Raw genomic sequence first — 22634 nt, 5'->3', positions numbered from 1 at the left:
CATTGTCAGTGTAGAGGGTACTCACTGGGCATTGCCAGTGTAGAGGGGTATTCACTGGGCATTGTCAGTGTAGAGGGGTACTCACTGGGCATCGCCAGTGTAGAGAGGTACTCACTGGAATTGCCAGTGTAGAGGGGTACTCACTGGGCATTGTCAGTGTAGAGGGGTACTCACTGGGCATTGTCAGTGTAGAGAGGTACTCACTGGGCATTGTCAGTGTAGAGGGGTACTCACTGGGCATTGTCAGTGTCTAGGGGTATTAAAGCAACCCCTACTTGATGCAAAGGTAATAGTTAGAGCTGCTCTGTGTGGGCCAGAGAGACATGTCTCAGACTCCTATGGTAAAGGTGCTTGCCATCAAGCTGATCTGCACTTATTCCCCCGAGAGAACAGACTCTGGATTCACACACATACATGTACAAATACACATGACAAATAAGTAAATGTGTTGATTGGTTGATTTGTTGGTTGATTCATTGGTTTTGTTTGTGGTTTGTTTTTTTGTTTTGGTTTGGTTTTTTTGTTTGTTTGTTCTTGTTTTCTTTTGTTGTTTTTTATTTGGTTTGGTTTGGTTTGGTCTTTCAAGACAGGGTTTTTCTTTGTAGCCTTGGCTATCCTGGTCTCATTTTGTAGACCAGGCTGACCTTGAACTCACAGAGATCTGCCTGCCTAAGCGTCCCTGAGTGCTGAGATTAAAGGCATGCACCACTGCACCCAGATCGGTTTTATTGTAAATTATGTATTTTTAACATTGAGTAGATACTATTTATTACATACTATGATGTGTGTGTGTGTGTGTGTGTGTGTGTGTGTGTGTGTGTGTGAAAATGAGAATTTAAAGTGTAGGTTTTCAAAAACCATGGCACATTGTATGCAAATTGTATATACTGCTTAGTTTTTGTCAACTTGAATGAACTAGTGTCTCCTGGGAAGAGGGAACCTCAATTAAGGAGTTACCTCCATCAGACTGGACTATAGAAGGGTCTGTGGTACATTCTCTTGGGTTGTTTGTTTGTTTGTTTGTTTGCTTGCTTGTTTGTTTGTTTGAAATAGGGGTTTTCTGTGTTATCTTGGCTGTCCTGGACTCACTTTGTAGACCAGGCTGGCCTTGAACTCACAGCTATCTACCTGCCTCTGCCTCCCAAGTGCTGGGATTAAAGGCATGCACCACCATGCCCAGCACATTCTCTTAACTGCTAATTGACATAGGAGGGCCCAGCCCATTGTGTGGCACCCCTAGGCAGATGGGCCTGCTTGGGCTATATAAGAAAGTAAGAGGAGCAAGCCAGTAAACAGCATTCCTCCATGGCCTCTGCTTCCATTCTTGCCTCCTGGTTCCTGCCTTGGATTCCTGCCTTGGCTTCCCTGGATGATGGACTGTGACCTGTGAGTGAGAATAAAATCTCTTCAAGTTGTTCTTTGTCACAATGTACTATTACAGCAACAAAAACACAAATCAGGACACTTCATATGCTAACTACTACTATAGTCATTTAACATTCATTTTTTTAAAAGGCCAAATAGTCCTTTTGATCTGAAACCCAGCCATAATGTTAAAGTCAAAGGAAACTACACAGCAGGACTCCTTCCTCTCCTCCAGTCATTCTATAAACAAAGACTTACTGTGTGCTCATTGTGTATGGAGAAACAGCTCTGCATCGGGTAGGTGAGCCCAGTGCGAGTGAGTCAGATAAGCCTCTGGGAGGGAGATCAGTCCACAGGCGCATGAGACAGCAGTGGTTAGGGTGAAGGAGCATGAGAGCTACTGGAGAGTGTGCAGATGCTCCACGCTGTATTGTCTCATACCTTCTTGAAATACTAACAGCCAAGATAACAGGGTACCAGTCCTGTGGCTCAGAGGAGAGGTCTGCTAGAGTGTTTGCTAGTACTAACAGAATTTTAAATTACCCATGAAAAACAATGAAGTCATTGGTGTTGGGGTCCGTGGTGCTGATGGTTGAACTGAAGGCCTTGTACCTGCTAGGCAGGTGTTGTGCACCAAGCCGCACCCCAAGCCCTCCTTTTGTATTTTATTTTGAGACCAAGTTTCTCAAAATAAGTTGCCCACATGACCTTGCACTCACTTTACAGCCACTGGACTTGAACTTGAGATCCTTCTGCCTCAGCCTCCTGACTAGTTGGGGAGGCAGCCTATGCCTCTCAAATAACTGAAAGAGCTGGCTCATTCAGCCTGTTCAGTGTGCACCTCCTTTGGCAGGGCTTTGCCTTTTGTGACTTACATATACTTTTCCAATTTTATGAAATGTGAAATAAATAGCAGGGGCAAATAGAATCTGAGTAGGTCAGGGAACATGAACTCTCTCCTTTTGGAAGCCTGGAGTTGGCCGTTGGTGCTGGGCTGGTTGACTGCATGAGTGGCAAAGGGAGGCAGCTTTTACTTTCAGCTCTCCCATCGTCCATGCCCATCCACGCATTAGCAGTCTGTTATTTACATCCTGTCACGCTGACAGGATGGAAAATGTTAGCAAATTAAAGCTTCTTGATATGTTAATAAATTACTCTTGCGTTTCCCCCATGGTTCACTGAATTTCTTAATAGGAACTTCTGTACAGATGGCCTAGGAACCCGGGACTACCCTTTATAAAGCCCACAAGTACACAAGGTCTTAATGTATGAAACTCTGTCTTACTGTGCACCAGTGGGAAGCTGACATTGGAAGTGAAGTATCGTATATCTGGGAAGAGAGACTAGGTGGGTAACAGCACTCCTGCATGAGGAGCCGCCACCGAGAAGCACATGACTCCATGCAGCTGGAATAGAGAGAGCAAAAGGAGAATTCTGTGGAAAATTTTAATAAATATCTGAGATTATTAAATATTATTAACTGGGAATATTTTAATGAGAAAAGAAGTTATTTTTAAAGCGAAGATAGTAGTTTTGATCTAACCAGCAATTCTAGAATCAGCTCCCAGTAGTTTAGAATTTGCTTATGCTAGCATTTGAGGTCTCAAATAATTTCATATTTTTTACTGCTTATAACATTAGAGAAAATATGAAATACCCAAACATGGAACATTGTCTTTCTTTTTACCACCAACTTACACTGTCTCTGTGGCTTCTAATTTACCAAGAACATTTTGCACTAAAGGATCAGAGAACTCAGCTCAAATTTACTCAAACAGCAAGTCAACATCACTGGTCCTTTTTTTTTTAATTTTTTAAAAATATATTTTATTAATTTATTCATATTACATCTAAATTGTTATCCCATTCCTTGTATCCTCCCATTCCTCCCTTCCTCCTATTTTCCCCTTACTCCCCTCCCCTATGACTGTGACTGAGGGGGACCTCCTCCCCCTGTATATGCTCATAGGGTATCAAGTCTCTTCTTGGTAGCCTGCTATCCTTCCTCTGAGTGCCACCAGGCCTCCCCACCCAGGGGACGTGGTCAAATATGGGGCACCAGAGTTCCTGTGAAAGTCAGTCTCCAGTCTCCACTCTCCACCCAACTGTGAAGAGTGTCCTGTCCATTGGCTAGATCTGGGTAGGGGTTCAAAGTTTACTGCGTGTATTGTCCTTGGTTGATGCCATAGTTTGAGCAGGACCCCTGGGCCCAGATCTGCCCATCATAATGTTCTTCTGGTAGGTTTCTAGGACCCTCTGGATCCTTCTATTTCTCCATTCTCCCATGCTTCTCTCACCTAGAGTCCCAATAGGATGTCCTCCCCTCTGTCCCACTTTCCTGGTAAGTAAGGAGTTTCATGGGACATGCCCCTTGGGCTAGTGTCCAGATATAAGTGAGTATATACCATTTGACTCTTTCTGCTTCTGGGCTAACTCACTCATTATGATCATTTCTAGTTCAATCCATTTGTCCACAACTTTCGGGAATTCCTTGTTTTTAGTAGCTGAGTAGTATTCCATAGTGTAAATGTACCACAGTTTCTTTATCCCTTCTTCTACTGAGGGACACTTAGGCTGTTTCCATGTTCTGGCTATTATGAATAAGGCTGCTGTGAACATGGTTGAGCAAATGTTCTTGTTGTGTGTTGGAGCATCTTCTGGGTATATTCCAAGGAGTAGAATAGCTGGGTCTTGAGGAAGCTTTATTTCCAGTTTTCTGAGATAGCACCAGATAGATTTCCTAAGTGGCCGTACTAGTTTGCATTCCCACCAGCAATGGAGTGTTCCTCTCTCTCCACATCCTTGCCAGCATGTGGTGTCACTTGAATTTTTGATCTTAGCCATTCTGATGGGTAAAAGATGGAATCTCAGAGTTGTTTTGATTTGCATTTCCCTGATAACTAAGGAGGTTGAGCATTTCTTTAAGTGTTTCTCAGCCATTCGATATTCCTCTGTTGAGAATTCTCTGTTTAGTTCCAAGCCCCATTTCTCAATTGGGTTATTTGGTTTGGTCATGCTTAATTTCTTGAGTTCTTTATGTATTTTGGATATTAGATTTTTGTCAGATGTAGGGTTGGTGAAGATCTTTTCCCAGTCTGTAGGCTGTCACTTTGTTCTGTTGACAGTGTCCACTGCCTTACAGAAGCTTCTCAGCCTCATGAGGTCCCATTTATTAATTGTTGGCCTTAAGGCCTGGGCTGTTGGTGTTCTGTTCAGGAAATTGCCTTCTGTGCCAATACATCACTGGTTCTTACAACTGAAAGATTCAGAGAAGGGTTTGGCTTTTCAGCAAGATTTCCTAAGTGCCTCAAATAACGTGTCTTTTGCCACTGTAGATTCCACTCCACAGCCCATGCTGTTTCCGACATTACTCTCCTCTCTCTAGTGGTAGAATGGCTGCAGTGGCTCCTACCCCATACTTTCACTCACAAGAAACCCAGCCCAGCACCAAGGGAAAGAACGGCACAGGGCCTTTAGATTCTGTAGCTGAGGGAAAGGAAGTCACTTTCTGTTCCAGAGTGTGAACTGAAATGCACCTGAGCAGCCTCCTCAGCTACGAGTCCCTCCTTCATCCGTGCTGCAGCGTGGCCTGGTGTGATCTCGTAAGGGTGAAGAGCTACTAGAAGTTCATGAGTGCGCTGGCTGTGCCACACGCAGAAGACAGCTTTTCACAGCACTGGTCCTCACTCTCTGCTTCTTAACGTTCTTCTGTCCCTTCTTCTGCAGCATTTCCCAACCCTTGTTGGGATGTGGTTGACACAAATGTTCCACATAGAGATCACTCACTTTCCCAGAACTTTGATCAGCAAAAAAAAGTTTCACTGACCGTGGTTAAAAGCAGCACAAACTCTGTATTCTCTGGGTTTCAGTGGTGAGGCTTCCAGTCGGCCCATATTACCCAGAAGATAGTAGTTTTCTATTGGATATTTTAAAGCAGATCTAGTAATATTTAACAAAAGCATCCAAGCAAACAAACAGTCAGAAAGCAACAACAAATAAGAAGTGCAGTAAGTAAACATCATGTCTCTCAAGAGATATACCTGCCTTGGTCCCTGATTTCTGGGACTGGTCCATAGTATGAGCTGGAGGGGGCTGGCTTGCCTTTACAGAGTCCATGGCACAGATAGTTACAAAGCTTTGGGTTCTAAATACACAGGGAACTGAATCTTTGGGATGTGTCCTTTTTACCATATTCTTAGAAAGATAGCCCTAGAATTATGAAGGGCTAATTTTCTTCAATTAGTCTTAAAACTGATAATAAGAGACCTGAGCATCAAAAGATGGGGACGCAGCAGATCACTGTGCCCAGGCTCTTACAGAGAAGGCTTGTTTCTAATCTCCCACCTCGTTTCCTCCTGTTTAAGATGAATATAGTATGCATATTTGATAGTAATGTTGAAGGACAAACACACCAATGCTGTTAGGGCCTCTGTGCCACTTTGGTTTTGGGATTTGTTGCTGTTTTGCCAACATGACCCAAACCGGGTTATTTTGCAAGTGGGAACCTCAATTGAGAAAATGCCTCCATCAGACTGGCCTGTAGGCAAGTTTTTGCAGTGTTTTCCTTATTAATGATTGATGTAAAAAAGCCCAGCCTACTCTGGGTCCTAGAAGGTATAAGACAGATAGCTGCCAACAAGCCTGGAAAGCCGTCCAGTAACTATCACTCCTGCATGGCCTCTACTTCAGTTCCTGCCTCTAGATTCCTACCGTAAGTTCCTGTCCTGACTTCCCTCAGTGATAGACTGTAAGCTGTAAGATGAAATAAGCCCATTTCTCCTCAAGTTGCCTTTGGTCATAGTGTTTTATTACAGCAATAGAACCCAAACTAGGACAGCCTCTATTGTCACACCTTGGGCACAAGGGGCATTCAAAGAGTGGTGGATACAAAGCAAATGTCCAGACAGAGTTTCTCTGTCTCAAGCATGATTAAAAAGCCTAGTGAAAGAGTATTTGATTCAGCCAAATACATTTTAATTCAAGTAAGATTAAAAAAATATCATTCAATAATATATTTTCATGTCACAATTTTTTATTATCTCCTTAAATGCCAAAACAATGACCCTGTTTATTAAAACATGAGCCGTATATTTCTTTATAATGAAATGTTTTTGTACTTACAATCTTATTCTTTCCCTGGCCATTTGTATAAAATCAATGATGAGCATTGGAAAGGGTTTTTATTTAGACCTTTTTTATTAGGCTGCACATTATAGATCGTACCTATTGTTTGACAATAAAATATTCTGTCAGTAACGAATCTTCTGAGTACCAGCCACCAGCAGGTGGAGATATTTTTTTCCTTCAGTTTATATTGACATTCCTTATGGAAATGTGAGCTTTTTGTAAATTTGTCTTAAAATGGGATACATGCTAGTGCCTCGTTTATTTATTCACACTCACATGAATTTGACTCCCAGGTTCTAGTGGTTACATGATTTTGACATGAATCACAGTCTCAGCTCATTAAAGTATAAATGGGATTCTTCCATCTCCCAGCCATGTCTTCTGATACATGAAATCACTTTATCACAGAACTACATAGTGACATGAACTCAAGACATCACACATGCGCACACACATATTCATGTACACATGCACAAATATACTCATTCACTGAGTGGAAAATCTGTTTTGTTAACACCGGAGTTGTTTGACTGGCAGATGAGGTTGAGCTTAACTGATTCCCACATTATTATGCCACTTAAGAAGAGGAAGTGATAATGCCTGAGGCTTTGAAATGTGGCAGTGCAAATGCATGTGCCAAGGCGAGAACGTTGCTGAATGCCTGTGCATGCAGAGAAGAGGTGATTAAGCTTGAGAGCAAGCAACCCAGAAATCTACAGAAACTTTCTAGTTGTTCTTATCTTTCTTTTCCACCATAAATAACAATACCCAAAGTGAAAGTTTTGTTAAGTTAGAATATAACCTGCCAGATGGTGTTTCAGATGGAAAAGTGTTAAATGTACCAATCTTTTTAAATGAGAGTCATGAAGCATGATCATTTTGACAGTCTAGTAAATAAAAACAGTTTAACTGTATTAACATTACTATATAATTATAAAATAATTGTATTGACATTATTATAGTAATTAATATAATAATGATTTTTAGCAAGTTTGTCAAGTTAAAAGATTCAATTTAAAAGATAAAGTTTTTGCAGACTTAGTGTTTCTAAGGAATCCAGACTGGGTCAGTGTTGTGAAACCTGCTCTAAGGACACAGCTGCTGCACCCTGCTTAGGTGTTGATCTGACCAGCTCTCGGCAGTGTAGCAAAGAGGCCCTTGTAGCCCCGTCAGAGATAGCTTTCTTCCTCTATACTGGCAGCCAAGTTTCTCTCCATCAACTTGGATTATGGGTTCATTTCTTCACAAATCACAGTGGCCTCATAGGATAGTTGGACATAGGATATATGAACAATTTGGGGTTCTCAGGGGTCAGCCCCTTGCATTAGATATACCAAAAAAAAAAAAAAAAAAAAAAAAAAGAAGAAGTAGTGGTTCATAAAGGAAGGAGCCATGAGCAGAGGAACTGTTGCTCCTTTGCAGAAGCTGGACCTAGGTCTACCTCCACGCATTGGAAATTAGTTCCTTTCACCCCAAGAGTGCTTTTTGAAATGTTTAGTCATGGCACTGGCTTGTGCATCCTCTTTTCACTGATTCCTCAGAGCTCTTAGTCCCTTTATCATGTCCTCTAAATGTTTCTACTTTGTTGTTTGCCTTGTTTTGTGACTTAAACGTTCTATCTGAAAGCCCCACATGGAAGTTTGAATAATATTTTATCATCAATCTAGTAGGTCTGTATTCATTCAGTTTTTGTCACTCAGCTAAAAAGAGCCAGGTACTGTACTGGGTGCTAATAATTTAGACATGTGTACATTAGCTCTTTCATTTAAGGGCCAGTCTACTGGGTGAAATGAGTTACAAACTCGCCTCACTATTGCTAGGCACTACCTGTAAAGCCTCCAGAAGGAAATCTGAACCCCTTCCAAAAGCATGAGTCAGTCAAATAAGAGAGATGCAAACGGCAGAGGCGTCTTAGGAGTGAGTCCTGCATTGTCATGATGATAGTTTTCATGATGACATCATTTGATGGAAAAATGGAAAAGATAAGAATTTGGGAGGCCTCTTTTATATATTTTTCTAGCTCGTGATTATTACAGTGAAAGAGAAAACAGCTTAAATATATCAGAAGTTCTGATATGATAAGGATGTTGAAACACCCAAAAAACTCTCCTTAGAAACCACACAGATAGAATCAGCTTCAAGCTGTTTCTCGCACAGCACAGCAATTGGATCTGTAAACTGGAGAGCTACTCACTAAGACTGAAATCTGTAACACAAGGGTCTAGGAGCCAGGTGAGGTTCTGACCTTTCCCTCCCTTTCTTCTCTTCTGCTCTCTTCCCTTCCTCATTCCACCCTTCTTTCCCTTCTCCCTCCCCTTCTGCCCTTGCTGCCTTCCTTCCTTCTTTCCTTTCTTCCTCCTTCCCTCCCTTCCATCCTCCCTCCCCACTTCTACCCTTCCTTCTTTTCTTCTTTCCTTTATTCCTCCTTCCCCTCCCTCCTCTTCCCTTCCTTCTTTGGACCTGACCTCACATCTTTGTCATTTTTTTTCTTAACCTTATATATGCTTAGTCCATGACTTGATATAACTTAGGAGGCCTTAATATAGACAATATTGATAGATCAAGGCTGATGGATCAGAAAGAGAAGTAGAAAAAGAAATAAAATAGAAAAAGCACTCGCTTATATATCAAAGGAATTCTCACCCAGATATACCCAAGTGCAGCCTAAGTAGAGCTTCTTCTATTGTATGTCCGCAGCAGTTACATATTTAGAAAAGCAGACGGGTAGTCAGAGAGCAGGCAGATAGATGAAAGATGGATAAATACATACCCTGAATAATGTAAATCCCTATGCAAGCATCTATCAAGATATTTTTTCATACAATAAAATCACACACTTACTCAAGAAAAAAGTCTTGTTTTCTGGCACTCAGGTTTGAGGTAGATTTCCCTCCTGGCTCCTTGACAAGAGGATGATAAGGGATAGAAGTGGAGGGCTGAGCACCATCTGTTCAGTAGATGCAACAGAGCTTTGGTGCAACATAAACAGTCCCTGCCCAATTTCACCAGCAATGTGAATGTCTGGACACATGTCAGTAATCCTCTCAAGATATCAATAGCCTTTTAGCAAGTTACGTAAGCTTACTAGCCCTTTGAAAAGCAGCAGGGTTTTATGGGTCTAGAAATAATATTTTCAGTCTCTGCCTGCCCTTCATGCATGATTTTATGTCGTGTATCCCTGTTGTTTTGCAGCATAAAGAGCAGTAGATCTAATACCAAGTTTTAAACTCTTGAAGTGGAAAGCACAGACATTGCTATGTCTAAATGCCACCGCTGATAGAAGAGACTAGTTCCTATTGCCAACTAAATGTGTCAACCTCAGTAAATATAACTGTATATTTTCACCACAAAGTATAGCCAGATTCATATGCCAGATTCATATGGTATTCATGTTGTGATACTCACTTAAGTTTTAAAAAGACTTAGAACCTTATCAACCGAGAGGTAAACAGCAACAGGAGTATGAGAGACTCTGATGCCTCTTTGGATTGAATGAGAGAGAGTAGCATCTATCACAGAATTTGAATCTCCTCCAAAACAATTGGAAGCTTTTGTTTTCCTTTTAAAAGTTTGTTTTTTTAGCCGGTCATGGTGGCACGCACCTTTAATCCCAGCACACAGGAGGCAGAGGCAGGCGAATCAGATCTGTGAATGTTGGGCCAGCCTGGTCTACAAAGCGAGTCCAGGACAGCCAAAGCTACACAGAGAAACCCTGTCTCGAAAAACTTTTTAAAAAGGAGTTTGTTTCTTGCTACCAGTAACAAAATTATATTTAAAGTGGTAAATATAAGTGAAATTGTTTACATTTTATTTCAGAAAATTGATTTGTAGCTTCATTAGGTAAAATTCCAAGTGAGAAATATATTTTAAGTAGTAAAGGAGAGGTTTGCTGAGTTTAATACGGTGCAGCTGTTTCATAGTGTTCAGCAAATACTCCAATAGAGAGACTTCAGAAAAACGAGCGTTTATCTTTTGCCGGCGGGAGAGGGGGTGTGTGGGGTAAGAAAAAATGCTGGAAGATATAGAACTGGCCACTTCCTTCTCCCATGATGTTTGTGGGGCAACATGTTTGTAAAAAAAAAAAAAAAGGTTGATCCTCCCATATAGGCAGCTGTTCTGCAACCGGAAGTTCCAGCAGCACCTTCAACATAGAAAGTGCCACTCTCCTCAGCCGGCTGCTGAGTTAGGACCAGGGAAATGCATCCAGAAGGGTCTAGATCCAGTTCACCTCATGACCTTTGATTGTTCATTCTGTACTGCTTGTCTTTGCTTCAAACATACTGCATTTAAGTATTGAGACTTTACATAATGTTTGACAAAATGTCTTCTTTTTTTTACATCTGTGTAAAAAGATTTTATAGGTAACTTGAAATTTAGTACAGAACTGATTTGGGTTTAAGCCTTGAAGTATTTAAGTGTGAATTTTATATTTTCATTCTAGGATTCACAAAAATGAAGATCGATGCTTTTGGAACTTTAAAATATTAGTACTCTTGTACCAAAGAAACACAACTTTAAAAAATAAATAATTAAGTAGTTTACTCTTGGTTGTCACAATAAAGGCTGGCATAAAAGGAACATACTTTACAAATAATTTCAATATTCAGGCTAAGCATCCTTACAAATAAGAGCTTATTATAGAAACTCTAGCAGCCCTAACTGCTGCCATCATTGTGTGGTTTAAATTAGTCTTCTGGGACCGAAAGAAAAAGCTCACACCAATTTGTGTAACATTATATGTACCACGGAAACACTAATATTCTATGACTTCTGTTAGGATCAAGCCTTTGGGGAACTTCATATTTAAGTAGTAATATTAAATTTGGGGGTAAAAACTGGTATATGTAATACTTTCAGGCTCCATGTAAACACTTATTTGTACAGTATGCAACTGAAAACAATAACTTTTACCTTGATAAGTGTAGACTCCCTAGATGAAGAAACCAAAGCCAGACAGTAAATTTAGGCAGTTTGCTATTTGCACTCATGAATGTCTGGTCCAAAAGAAACTGGGGACAAATGGCTATCTGTGGTGCCTATTAGCATACCAAAGCACAGGCTGCCCTGGGACCTACTCAGTACCAAAGGCTCTCTTCAGCTCCTCTCACCCCACCCCTACCCTAAACTTCTCCAGCTCCTGGCTTTTCTTTACCCTGGCTTCTCATTCCTATATAAACCTGCCAGTTTGGTCCAGGCACTCTCTTGGCCCCATCTTGAAGTGCCCCCCACCTCTCTCCCTTCCCCCTCTCACTTTCCTTCTGTCCCTTCCTTCCTCTTCCTCCCTTCCCCTCCCCCCCTCTCTCTCTCCCCCTCTCCCCCTCTCCCCCTCTCTTCCTTCCCTTCCTCTTTCATTCCCCCCTTCCTTCCCCTCTGCACTCAAGGCCCTGTCCATTCTGCTGGCCATGGTCAGTCTACTACTTTCTCAACCTTCTCTGGACTCTTCCAGATGCTTCTGGCTGTACTCTCCTTCGTGTCTATAATAAAAACCTTCCTCTCAATGATCCTTGGATCAGTCGTGTACTCATTTTAGAGGATATGCTAGGAATCATTAAACACTGGTTGTGCTAAGAAGTTTGGAGCCATGGTCTAATAGTTAATGTGCTTTTGAAGGGAAGGCAGTATCCCATGCTGTCCTCCAAAGCTCTGATGGCACAGGTCATAGCAGCTTCACAAAGCACCTACTTGGGAATCTGAGCCCTCTGGGTTAGCCCCTAATTACTTAGCTGGTCATTTTAATTCATAAAAGGATAGGTGCTCCAATTGGGCAGTAACAGAACAGAACCAGTGTTCCAACTGTGTTTCCTCTGAGGACTTTGGCTCCTTGGCATACTCAATAGCTTGGCAAACAGGAAAGCCAATGCAAGAAAAAAAGAAAAAATCCCAGCAAAGACAGCAGTATAGAAAGCTGTCATAATAATGGCTGACAAGCTCCATCTCCATTGTGTATGCTAAGGAGCCATGAAAATATTGATTTGACCTGAACAGTTAAAACTTAATCACTTTCATTTTGGTTTTTTTTGCTTGCTTGCTTTCTTGTTTTGATCTTTATATTTGTTTTGGGTTTGTTTTGAAAGAGAACAAGCAAGAAAGAACATAAAATTGGTTGGGTAGGGAGATGGAAAGGGTTGGGAGAGGTGCAAGAATAGGATAAAAAATGTAAGAAAAAAATTTTAAAATCCTGAACAACCCTGGGAATGTAATTTTTCTGAAATGACAGCCAGGCCTGGGGACTTCACACGTTGCGCATAGTCCCTGTGTACCTTGGTCAGTGACTAATATTGAATCAGCCCATTGAAAAGGCCGTGCAGAGTAGTCCATTAGTGCCGGATTACTTTCATGATGACGCCTGGACATCTAGGATGCTTGCTGTTACTGCCTGGAACAAGCATTTCTTTTATCTTTTTTACAGCCAATTGGTGCTTTGAACCCAAAGAGAGCAGTGTTTTATGCAGAGCGTTATGAGACGTGGGAAGATGATCAAAGCCCACCTTACCACTACAATACACATTACTCAACAGCGACTTCAGCTCTATCGTGGCTTGTTCGAATTGTAAGTATCGTCTGAACTTAGCTGTCTCTAGCTCCAGAGTTTGCAGTGCAAGTAAACTAGATGAAAATCCAGTACACTTACTGTTCATTTTAACGGCAAGAGACCAATCAGCAGAAAATGAATGCTACATACCCTAGGAAAGCATCAAGCCTGTGTGATCTTCCTGCTCAGCCTCCCAAAGGCTGGGATTACAGATGTGCACAGATTACAGATGTGCATCGCCACACTTGGCTTTGATTTTTTTTTTTTTCTTAATGTATGATCTTTGTAGAATTGGGTTATGAAGCCAGTTACTTAATCTCATGTACTCACTTTTTTTTTCTTTTTTAAGGTTTATTTATTTATTATTATGTATGCTTGCATGTACTCCTGCAAGCCAGAAGAGGGCGCCATATCACATTACAGATGGTTATGAGCCACCATGTGGTTGCTGGGAATTGAACTCAGGACCTTTGGAAGAGCAGGCGGTGCTCTTAACCACTGAGCCATCTCTCCAGCCCCCATCATGTACTCACTTTTGAGCTAGGGCTTACCACATACTGAGTGGGCACTCTGCTACAACCCCAGCCCTGCCCCGCTCAGTACCCCCAAGTCACTCACAAAGGGCCTTCTGCTGTACATCTTTGATTTTGGATCAGCTAAAACCTCACTTTAAGGAACCAACTCTTTACTTATAAACCAGAAGTAAAGATAGAAAATTGTGATCTCTTTTTTCAGACCAAGGTTTTTAAATTGGCCTCATCTGTCCGAGATTCAACTTAATTGTGTTCAGTTTGAAGTTAAGAAAAACCGTAACTGTGTCTTAGAGCCGGGCCTGGCTATGTGAAGCAGTCCGAGCTGCACTTTACATTCAGGCAAGAGAAGGTGCCCTCGCAGTCCCTCACAGAATTAAGTCATGGGAGCCACCCTGTAGCTCCAGCCACAGAGCTGTGTGGACTGCAGAAATGACTAGTCAGGATTTAAGGGAGCTGATTTCTGATGGCCACAGACATAAAATGTGGTCTGAATTGATTGTACTCAGAAGTAGAAAAGCAGAAAAGAAAACAAAATGACTGATAAATTCTATTCTCTGATTGCCAGTGATTAGGCCATAAAAGTAAATTTCCCGTCATTTTCACTACTAGTGGGGAATCACCTCCAGGCCATGAGTGACCTGCAAGCAAACAGATATCAGTACAGGAAGCATAGATTTAAGATCTAGGGGAATATGGTGTCTGTGAAGTTCTATTTGCTGATAGCTGTGGGAGCAAAGAAAATGTGGCTACACCTAAGCCAGCCATGAGCTGCCCTCCACACGCCACCTGCAGTCCACAAGAAGCCCCCAGAATCATAACATAAACACGTTTTTGAAAACACTGAAACCACAGTGTTTACTCTGAAAGGCCTTTTTATAACTCACCAGACTCTGATTCCAGAGCCTTGGGATCTGTGGTTCCAGAGCCTTGGCAAGCCACCGCTGTAAGAGGATGTTGGGGAAACTTACTCAGGTCTCTTGAAGATGGAAAAAGGTCCAGAACTGTCTGTGAAAACAACAACAAAAGCTTCAGTTGGATTGGGTTGAGATTTAAACAAGAGTATTGTTTGATTGTGTCTTGAAATAGTCACAATGATGTTAAGTGTTCTCTGTGAGTGCCAGTTAGTCAAATCTGGAGACAGACTGACAAAACACACTTTTTCTCTTTATCAACCACCTGATTTATTTAATATTTAATATTTTTCTCTTTCAAGTATGCTAAATCTTTTCTCCAGTCACAAAGCACAAGCAGTCCTCTGTCTGACTTGCTGTCCCAGTGGGCAGTGACCTTCCCTGAACACAAAGCAGTGCAGCCTCACAGCCAAGCCCTGATGAACTGTTTCACAGCTTCTGGTACCCTCATGGAAAAGGAAAGAAGCAGGAGGAATTGGTTTCATAAGTTTTAAACTTCGGATACCCAAAATGTTACTTTCTGATCATGTAACCAATAAAAGTTATTTTTGCAATATTTAATATTTTTTAACTCGTTTTGGAATCCAAAGGATATGTTATATTTCTGGCACAACATAGCATCTGTTGGCTACTGTATCAGACAACACAGATATCTAGAGTTGCTTTTGTGAAGACTCATTTAGCTCAGAGGGCAGCCTGTCAGAAACAAGGTCTAACAGCTTAGGGAGCATTCAAGTAATGGCTAAGGGAACCTTGCTTTCCTCACTCATATCCTAAGGACTTTATGATGTAGAAAATGCATTACAATTTGTGTCACTAGGAATTAGTTCATAAAATATAATACATATTAAAATAAGTATCTGTCCTCTACCATTCAAGCCTTTTAGACCTAAAGTCATTAAATTCATTATCAGTCAATATATTTAGTATGTCAATGATGATAATTGCATAAAAATGCTAATTAGCTACATACCTCATTACTTTATATTAAGAATATTCTTTTATGCAAACTACAAGTGAAATCACTTGTGTGACTTGCCAGGCTTTTAGAAGATTGTTTCATTGATGGCTGCCAGACAAATGCCAAATAAACCCTCATTCCAAAGTGGGATTTCTTAAGATAACTAGTATACAATACACATTGTGCCCAGACTTTTGTTTTTTCTGGACCTGAGACATCACCCCAGAGAAATCACGTGGTACTCACTGAGCAGTACAGCCCGCAGTGCCCAGTATCCAAGGTGGACACAGTGTTTTCAGCCCTTCTGTACTAAGCTAATTCTTCAGACATTTAATAACAATAATTTAAGTTAAAGTTAAATAGATAACTTTCAAATTTTTAATTTCTACATGTGTTGTTTATAATTTAGAACTTTATTTAATAATTAGAGATTATTTAGAAATCTTACCTAGAAAGTCAACTGCAATGTGTCATTTAAAATACCCAATTCTAGTAAAAATACCAGTAGCACTTTTACAATGTCACCATTAAACCAACCTGAATAAAGCTTTTCAGTGTGGTTATTTGGATACTGACACAGAAGGGCAGAGCGTGCTCACTTAGAGGAAGACAAGTGATACTTAATCAGAAGTGTGTCACCCAGAATGCGCACAGATTAATTAATAGAAAATGTTGACTCATTCTAGATTTTGGATTCTTTCTAAAGAAATAGGAGGAAAATATATCTCAAGCTTCCAGCGCAGTAGAAATAATCATCGCTCCACTTCATGGAAGTGTGGCCTTGAACTTGCTCATATGCTGAAGGGAGGCACAGACCAGCTGGGGAGAGAGCCCAGACAGACAGATGGACCTGGTACAGGAAGGGCTCAGCGTGGACCTACTTCCTTCTCTCTGTGTGAGGGTCCACATCACTTCAGATCTGCATCTTTCCTTTGCTGTGATTACATACGATTGGGATTTGTTTTTGGCTTTTAAATGAAATGAAGAAAAGAAAAGAAAAAAAAAAACAACCCTGTTTTTAGGGTGAAATGAACTGGTCTGTAGAGGTTACAAGGCAGGGAAGGTGGCCAGTGAACTACAGTCTAGTTGCACAAAGCTGGTGGCTGTTTGATAACTTTGTGTCAGGTGAGATATATCAAGCTTTGTCTTCATTATTTCATTTAATCTTACCAATTCCTGTAATTACCCCAAAGAGTATGGCCAGTTTCAGTTTATAGAAATGTAGTAACAGAGGCAGTTTCATGACAGACTTATGTAAAGGAACTTGCCCAAAATAGGTACTTAAATTGTGCAATCAAAATTTAAAATTAATCAGGCATATTTTGCTTGATTTATCACTTATTTTTCAATTTTAATAGTCCAATTTTTGTTAATTTAATGATTATATATGTCACATTTACCATCTGATTTTTATTAGTAAATTAAAAATCTACAAAGCAAGTTAATCATCAAAAGACACCTCAGACAGTTTTTATTCCTAGTTTTAGTGACATCCATTTGTCTCTCACATAACTTAAAATCTTAACAGAGTGGACTTGCAGCCTACATATTTGATTTTCATGTAAAATAATTAATCCCCTTCTGTTTATCATTCATGATCTTGTCCCTTCCATCTCACTTTTCTGTCATCCAAAATTGAAGATGATATATTACAAACTTAAAAAAATTGATGATACCTATTCACACTAAATTCCAGGAAGACATTGAAAAAGGTAAATATTTCTGCTTGTTGCCCAGTGGCCACTTCTATGATTAGTGGCAAGAAAAGGAATAGAAAGGGACAAAGGAAATGCCTAAGACATTAAGAAAGGGATGGAGATGTATAGTAAAGAAAAGAGACAAATTAGCCTTCGTGAGAATGAGTATTATTTACCTGTTTTGGGGGAAAATTAAATGATGTCAAAAGCAATGTCTCCTGCTCAACCTAAAAACTGCAGAGCAGGCATTAAAGTGGGGTAGATGCCCAGGTGTTGTGATGATATTGTCCCCAGGGCTCCTGCTATGGGACAGGTCCTAGTTGATAGACTCAGTGCTAACAATGCTAATCAGAGGCAACCGTCCTTCACAGAGTACTAGAATTTTCCAATCTCAATTGCATTCACTTTAATTCATTCCTTATTCAATGGATTAGATCGTGAAGAATCTTTATGCACCAGGAGCTAAGCTGAGTATTGGAGATGAAATAGAGAAAGAGATAGACAAGGGCACTTTCATAGTGGGGACTGCAGTCCAGGGAGCAGGGTGAACAGTGTTCAGAGTCTGGGAGATGTCAGCTGCTCATACCACAAGGGAGGATAGCCACAGTCAATCAAGAATAGTCTGTAGGGGCAAGTGTCTAGTGAGGGAAAAGGATGTGTGCATCTTGCAGAAGGAATGTCACACACAAAGGGCCAGAAGCTAACGCAATAGGCTAAGACCCCAGCCCAAGCAGAAGAGAATGTGAGAACTAAGTCCGACTGCAGAGTTGAGACTTCCTTCAGAGCTCCCTGGAGCTGTCTGGTGAGGAACCTGTGGAACCGGGCATTCTCCACTTAGTGAACAAGGCCAGAGTGAGTAGCTTGTCTTATTGAAGAGTAAGTTTGTACAGGTTGTGTGAGGGGCCTCAGAGTCAGCACAGAACACACCCAGACACCAAAGCCTCAGCGCAGAGGACAGAGGGGCAAGGGTGGAGGTTGCCTCTGCATTGGACCAAGACAACAGCAAGTGTTTCTGCAGCATTGGTTTTAAGGAGAAAGGGAAGAAGTCTGTGCTAGGGTCAGTTCATAGGTCCTTACCGGCTAGGTTAGCCAGTGTTGCCAAATAATGAATTTTGATAGCTGGACCTTCATGTTTTGCTAATTGGACCTTGGTGTTTCAGTCAGGTCGAAGAAGGTGGCCAAATAGGGACTAGACCTGTGTAGCTAGCTTTAGGAATGCAATCTAACAATTTAGCAGGGGAGAGGGAAGGGTAGGGTGGGCAAGACCTGGCAGGGCCATGTTTGCAGTGTTTGGGCCTGTTAAAGAGCCTTTCAAGCTGAACTACTAGAAAGAAAGTCTTCCTTATAAATGCCATGAGAACCATTTACAGAGCAACCATAGGGCACTTCATCACTTTGCAGAAGAAAAGACATGCCATGAGACCAGAGAGCGTTATAGGCTGTGGAGCAACGAGCTGCAACGGCACAGTCAACCCAAACCACATCTCCTGACATCTTGACCTGAGCCTTTACCCATGGCTCTGTATTTCTTCTGCCTATGGAGGGCCTCAGAGATACTAGTATTTATGTATGTAGGTATATACATAATACATATACCTACATACACACATATATATTTGTGTGTGTGTGTCATATAATCTAATGACTGATTTTTTTTAATTTAATTTTATTTTATTTTATTTTTTTGTGCTTAGGAGCCATTCACAACCTTCTTCCTCAATGCAAATGATGGGAAATTTGACCATCCAGACCGAACCTTCTCATCCATTGCAAGGTCATGGAGAACCAGTCAGAGAGATACCTCTGATGTCAAGGTATATGGTTTATTTATCACTTATAGTCATGGGACTCTAAAACTTGTTGAAATTTTTATTTTTATGTAATATATTTATGACATTTTATATTACAGTATCGTTCCATTACATTAAAATTGTATACTACATCTAATCTTAAAAATCTGTTGTTGTTGTTGTTGTTGTTGTTGTTGTTGTTGTTGTTGTTGTTGTATGGTCCATTTAGGTTAACCAGAGTCATCTGTATAACTGGTATATTAGGGATATCCATTGGAGCCTGTTGGAGTGATCAACAGAGTGTGTGTGTGTGTGTGTGTGTGTGTGTGTGTGTGTGTGTGTGTTCCTTGAACCCATAGGAGATGATTCAACAGTGAGAGTAGAGCTCTGGGACACGCCCCTCCAGCCTGGCTGTTGATGGGCCCATTCATGTGCACACCTGCTGTAGTCATTGGTTATTTCTGAAAGCTCATGACTGCAGTTACCTAGAAGGTGGTATTTTGCAGTCTTTCTCCCTTCCTTCTGGTTCTTACCATCTTTCCATGCCCTCTTCCATAGTGTTCTCCTAACCATAGAGGGGATGGTATAAATGTCTTCTTTAGGACTGAGCACTCAGCCCTCACTTGTTCTCAGCACCTTGGGCTTCCTGGTAACTTACTGGAATGTGAGTTTTCTCTGATTAAGACTGGAAGAAGTAACTGTCTTTGGATATAAACATGCATTTAGAAGGTGTTTTGAACACACTAGTTAAATTCCTTACTAGTTCCTATGACACCCTCACTGTGGGCTTTTGGGAAGGTTTGCAATACCAGGTATAGATTACTTCTTGTGGTGAGGGCCTTAAATATAATCAGAGTAGTGTCCTAGCCACTTTACATCTGTGCCGCCATTGCCAAAATGAGCAGGATCTTACTTGTAACTTAAAGGGTTCACAGCCAATTTCTTCCCCAGTACTCTGTGTATCATCTTCTAGCACTTTGAAAGCTGTCTGGAGGGGGCTCCCGGCTCAGTTCCAGCCTGATTTCTCTATAGCATACAATCAAGGTTCTGTTGTACAGCTAAAAGGAATGGCAGAAGCATTGTTTTAGGGGCTCCACAACCAACAACTAGTAAGGAGGTACCCCATTCCTGGCACTGGAGTGTTTTGTTAATAACCAGTAGCTTCAATTAAAAGCCATTAAAAAGTAACTCAGGATGTGTGTGTGTGTGTGTGTGTGTGTGTGTGTGTGTGTGTGTGTGTGTGTGTATCAATTAAGGTGTTCTCATTATTTAAAAAAATAAAATAAAAACAACCCTATTTAATCCAGATGGTATAATCAAGAGATGGAAAGAAAAATCCCATAACTTACCTTTCCTGCTGTTCACTCAATATTTTGCCCACTACATAAAACACAGTGGGAATTGGATCTGACCTTAATGTGTCATAGTGTTATAGCTGACCCAGCTTTCGGTTTGTGTAGCCTGGGGCAATTAATAAAGCATTAATGACAAGACCCATTTAAAATGCAGGCTTTTTCTGTACTGCCTTAGCCTTTACTTGACTGCCTGGGGATACTATGCAACAATACACATTAGATTAAACCAGCACACACAATTTGAGAGCAGAGCAATTTTGCAGTTGCTACAACTTAGCTGTCATTAAGTTCTAGGGTTTGTTAATTGTTTATATGTGCTTTTTGGTTTTTAAGAAAAAGAAAAGGCTTACATGCTTGTGATTAATGCATGAGGAAATATTCTCTCTCTCTCTCTCTCTCTCTCTCTCTCTCTCTCTCTCTCTCTCTCTGATAGTAAGATCACATGATCGAGTTATTCTGTAGGTAAAGTTTCTACTTTAAGCCCTTTTTCTTCAAAGCCTTTTTTTCCTACCACTGCCACTCAATGCAAAACTGTTAGGTGTCACTGAGTTTAGGTTTAAGTCCTACAGAAAGGAGCCAGTTAAACTCCACTGTTTGATTTGCCTCTCTCTGGCTATCCAAAACATTTGTACAGGGCAGCACAGTGCCAGAAGACTGAGAATTTTTGAGTGAATGTAATATGTGTATTTACTTCTTTTATAAAGCAAATCACAAAGGAAGTTGAAGCAGAACATATCACATCCACGTTTTATTTGTTACTATTACAGTTTATAAGAGTCAGTCTTAATTCATGCATATAGCATTCACATTTAGAAAAGGCGAGGGTTTAACCTGAAGCCCTGCTGAATTAAAAGTGGTAGCCACACTTACCTAACAGTCTTAACTTCTCAAAGAAATTAAACTAAAATATCCATAAGCCGTCACTGCAGCCGACTGCCAGGGAAGTCAGGAGAGGCCTACTCTTGTTTAATGCCCCTGGAGAACAAGACAGAAACTGGGAGCTGGAAGGCACCCACAGACAGCAGACTCCCCCCCCCCCCCCCCACCCCCCCCCCCCCCCCCCCCCCGTTAACAGAACGCCTGGTGAACAGTTTGCATGGCAGTTAAGTATTCTTTTGTATAATTGTATCCTTATCAAACTGCTTCAAGTGAAAACGCACCCTCTCTCTTCTTAGCATCACAACAAAGCATTGGCAGTTTACTTAACTCAGAGGTCCACCCTCACATGCCCGCACACATATGAGGGCAGGTGTTTCTAAGTATGATTTAAACACATGTCTCAACTTTCCTTTCCATCCTGAGAACTTGGTCGACTTTGACTACGAGACACCTCAGCAAGCTGCACTTAAGTCACTAAGTCCCCAGCAGCTTTCCTCTTGTTACTCTTTAAGGAACTTTCACATTTTGTTGCTAACTGTGGTACTTGACTACCTGAAGTCTGGCGTCAATGAAGCTATCAACATGACTCTTTCTAACCTGGAAGGTTTTTGGTTTTCAGACAGCCATACTGAACCCCACCCTATCCCTACACCACACACTTAGTTGGTTTATAAGGAGTGCAGTTCCCTGCCTGACATTGTGCAGAGTGCTGTGTCAGTTCACCCTGACCAAGCTCCCTTGGCCCTTGCATACTGCGTTTATATTTCATGGGCTCTTTCTTCAGCAAGGCTGAATGTTCACACACAGAGACGTGCACTTCCTCATCCTGGAGTGTCCTCTATTACAGTTGTTAAGGTCAGGCAGAAGAGTACCCTGGAATGGGGCTCTGTGTACCTTGTATGTATTTGCAAAGGATGATCCCTAATAATGGGACAGTGGCTCAAGGCCATTGTGTTTAATTTTTAAACATATTGTCAAACCATCATCTCCAGTGATGGCAGTTCCCTCCCTAAAGCCATATGTTAGGCTGCTTCTTCCCCATCCCCAAGTTACCCTGAGTTGTAAGTAGTGTGGCGGCGGCGGCGGCTGCTGCTGCTGCTGCTGCTGCTGCTGCTGCTGCTGCTGCTGAAAAAAATTGCCTCAGAGAGGGGTCAACGCCATCTCTGAATTCCACATGCCTTTCCATAGCTGCACAGAACTTTTCTGTATTTATTGACCATGAGTGACACATGCTATTTGCCTATTTGGGGTTTGGTCCGCTGCCTTCTGAATGGTTGAAACCAATCTTTGAAATTGCAGACAGAAACCAGGTGTGGTGGCTCACACCTTTAATCCCACTACTCCGGGAGACAGAGGCAGGCAGATCTCTTGAGTTAGAGGCCAGCCTGGTCTATAGAGTGAATTCCAGGGCAGCCAAGGCTACACGGAGAAACCCTAATGTGTTTTTGTGGGGGGGGCGGGGAGGGGAGCAGGGGGAAGAAAAA

At 41.4% G+C, this 22634-nt stretch overlaps 1 protein-coding gene across 7 annotated transcripts in view; it reads left to right on the top strand.

The window, feature by feature from the left end:
- Positions 1 to 22634, top strand: part of Nbea (neurobeachin) — a 657568-nt gene that overhangs the window by 581812 nt on the left and 53122 nt on the right. For all 7 annotated transcript variants that reach the window (XM_051157177.1, XM_051157179.1, XM_051157174.1 and 4 more), the window contains 2 exons: positions 12902 to 13042; positions 18821 to 18940. In XM_051157177.1, coding sequence (XP_051013134.1) covers positions 12902 to 13042; positions 18821 to 18940 — 261 coding nt within the window. The remainder of the gene's footprint in view (positions 1 to 12901; positions 13043 to 18820; positions 18941 to 22634) is intronic.

Source organism: Acomys russatus, chromosome 15, assembly GCF_903995435.1.
Source record: "Acomys russatus chromosome 15, mAcoRus1.1, whole genome shotgun sequence".
In the NCBI taxonomy this organism is placed as follows: Eukaryota; Metazoa; Chordata; class Mammalia; order Rodentia; family Muridae; genus Acomys; species Acomys russatus.
This window is presented reverse-complemented; position numbering and strand designations above follow the sequence as displayed.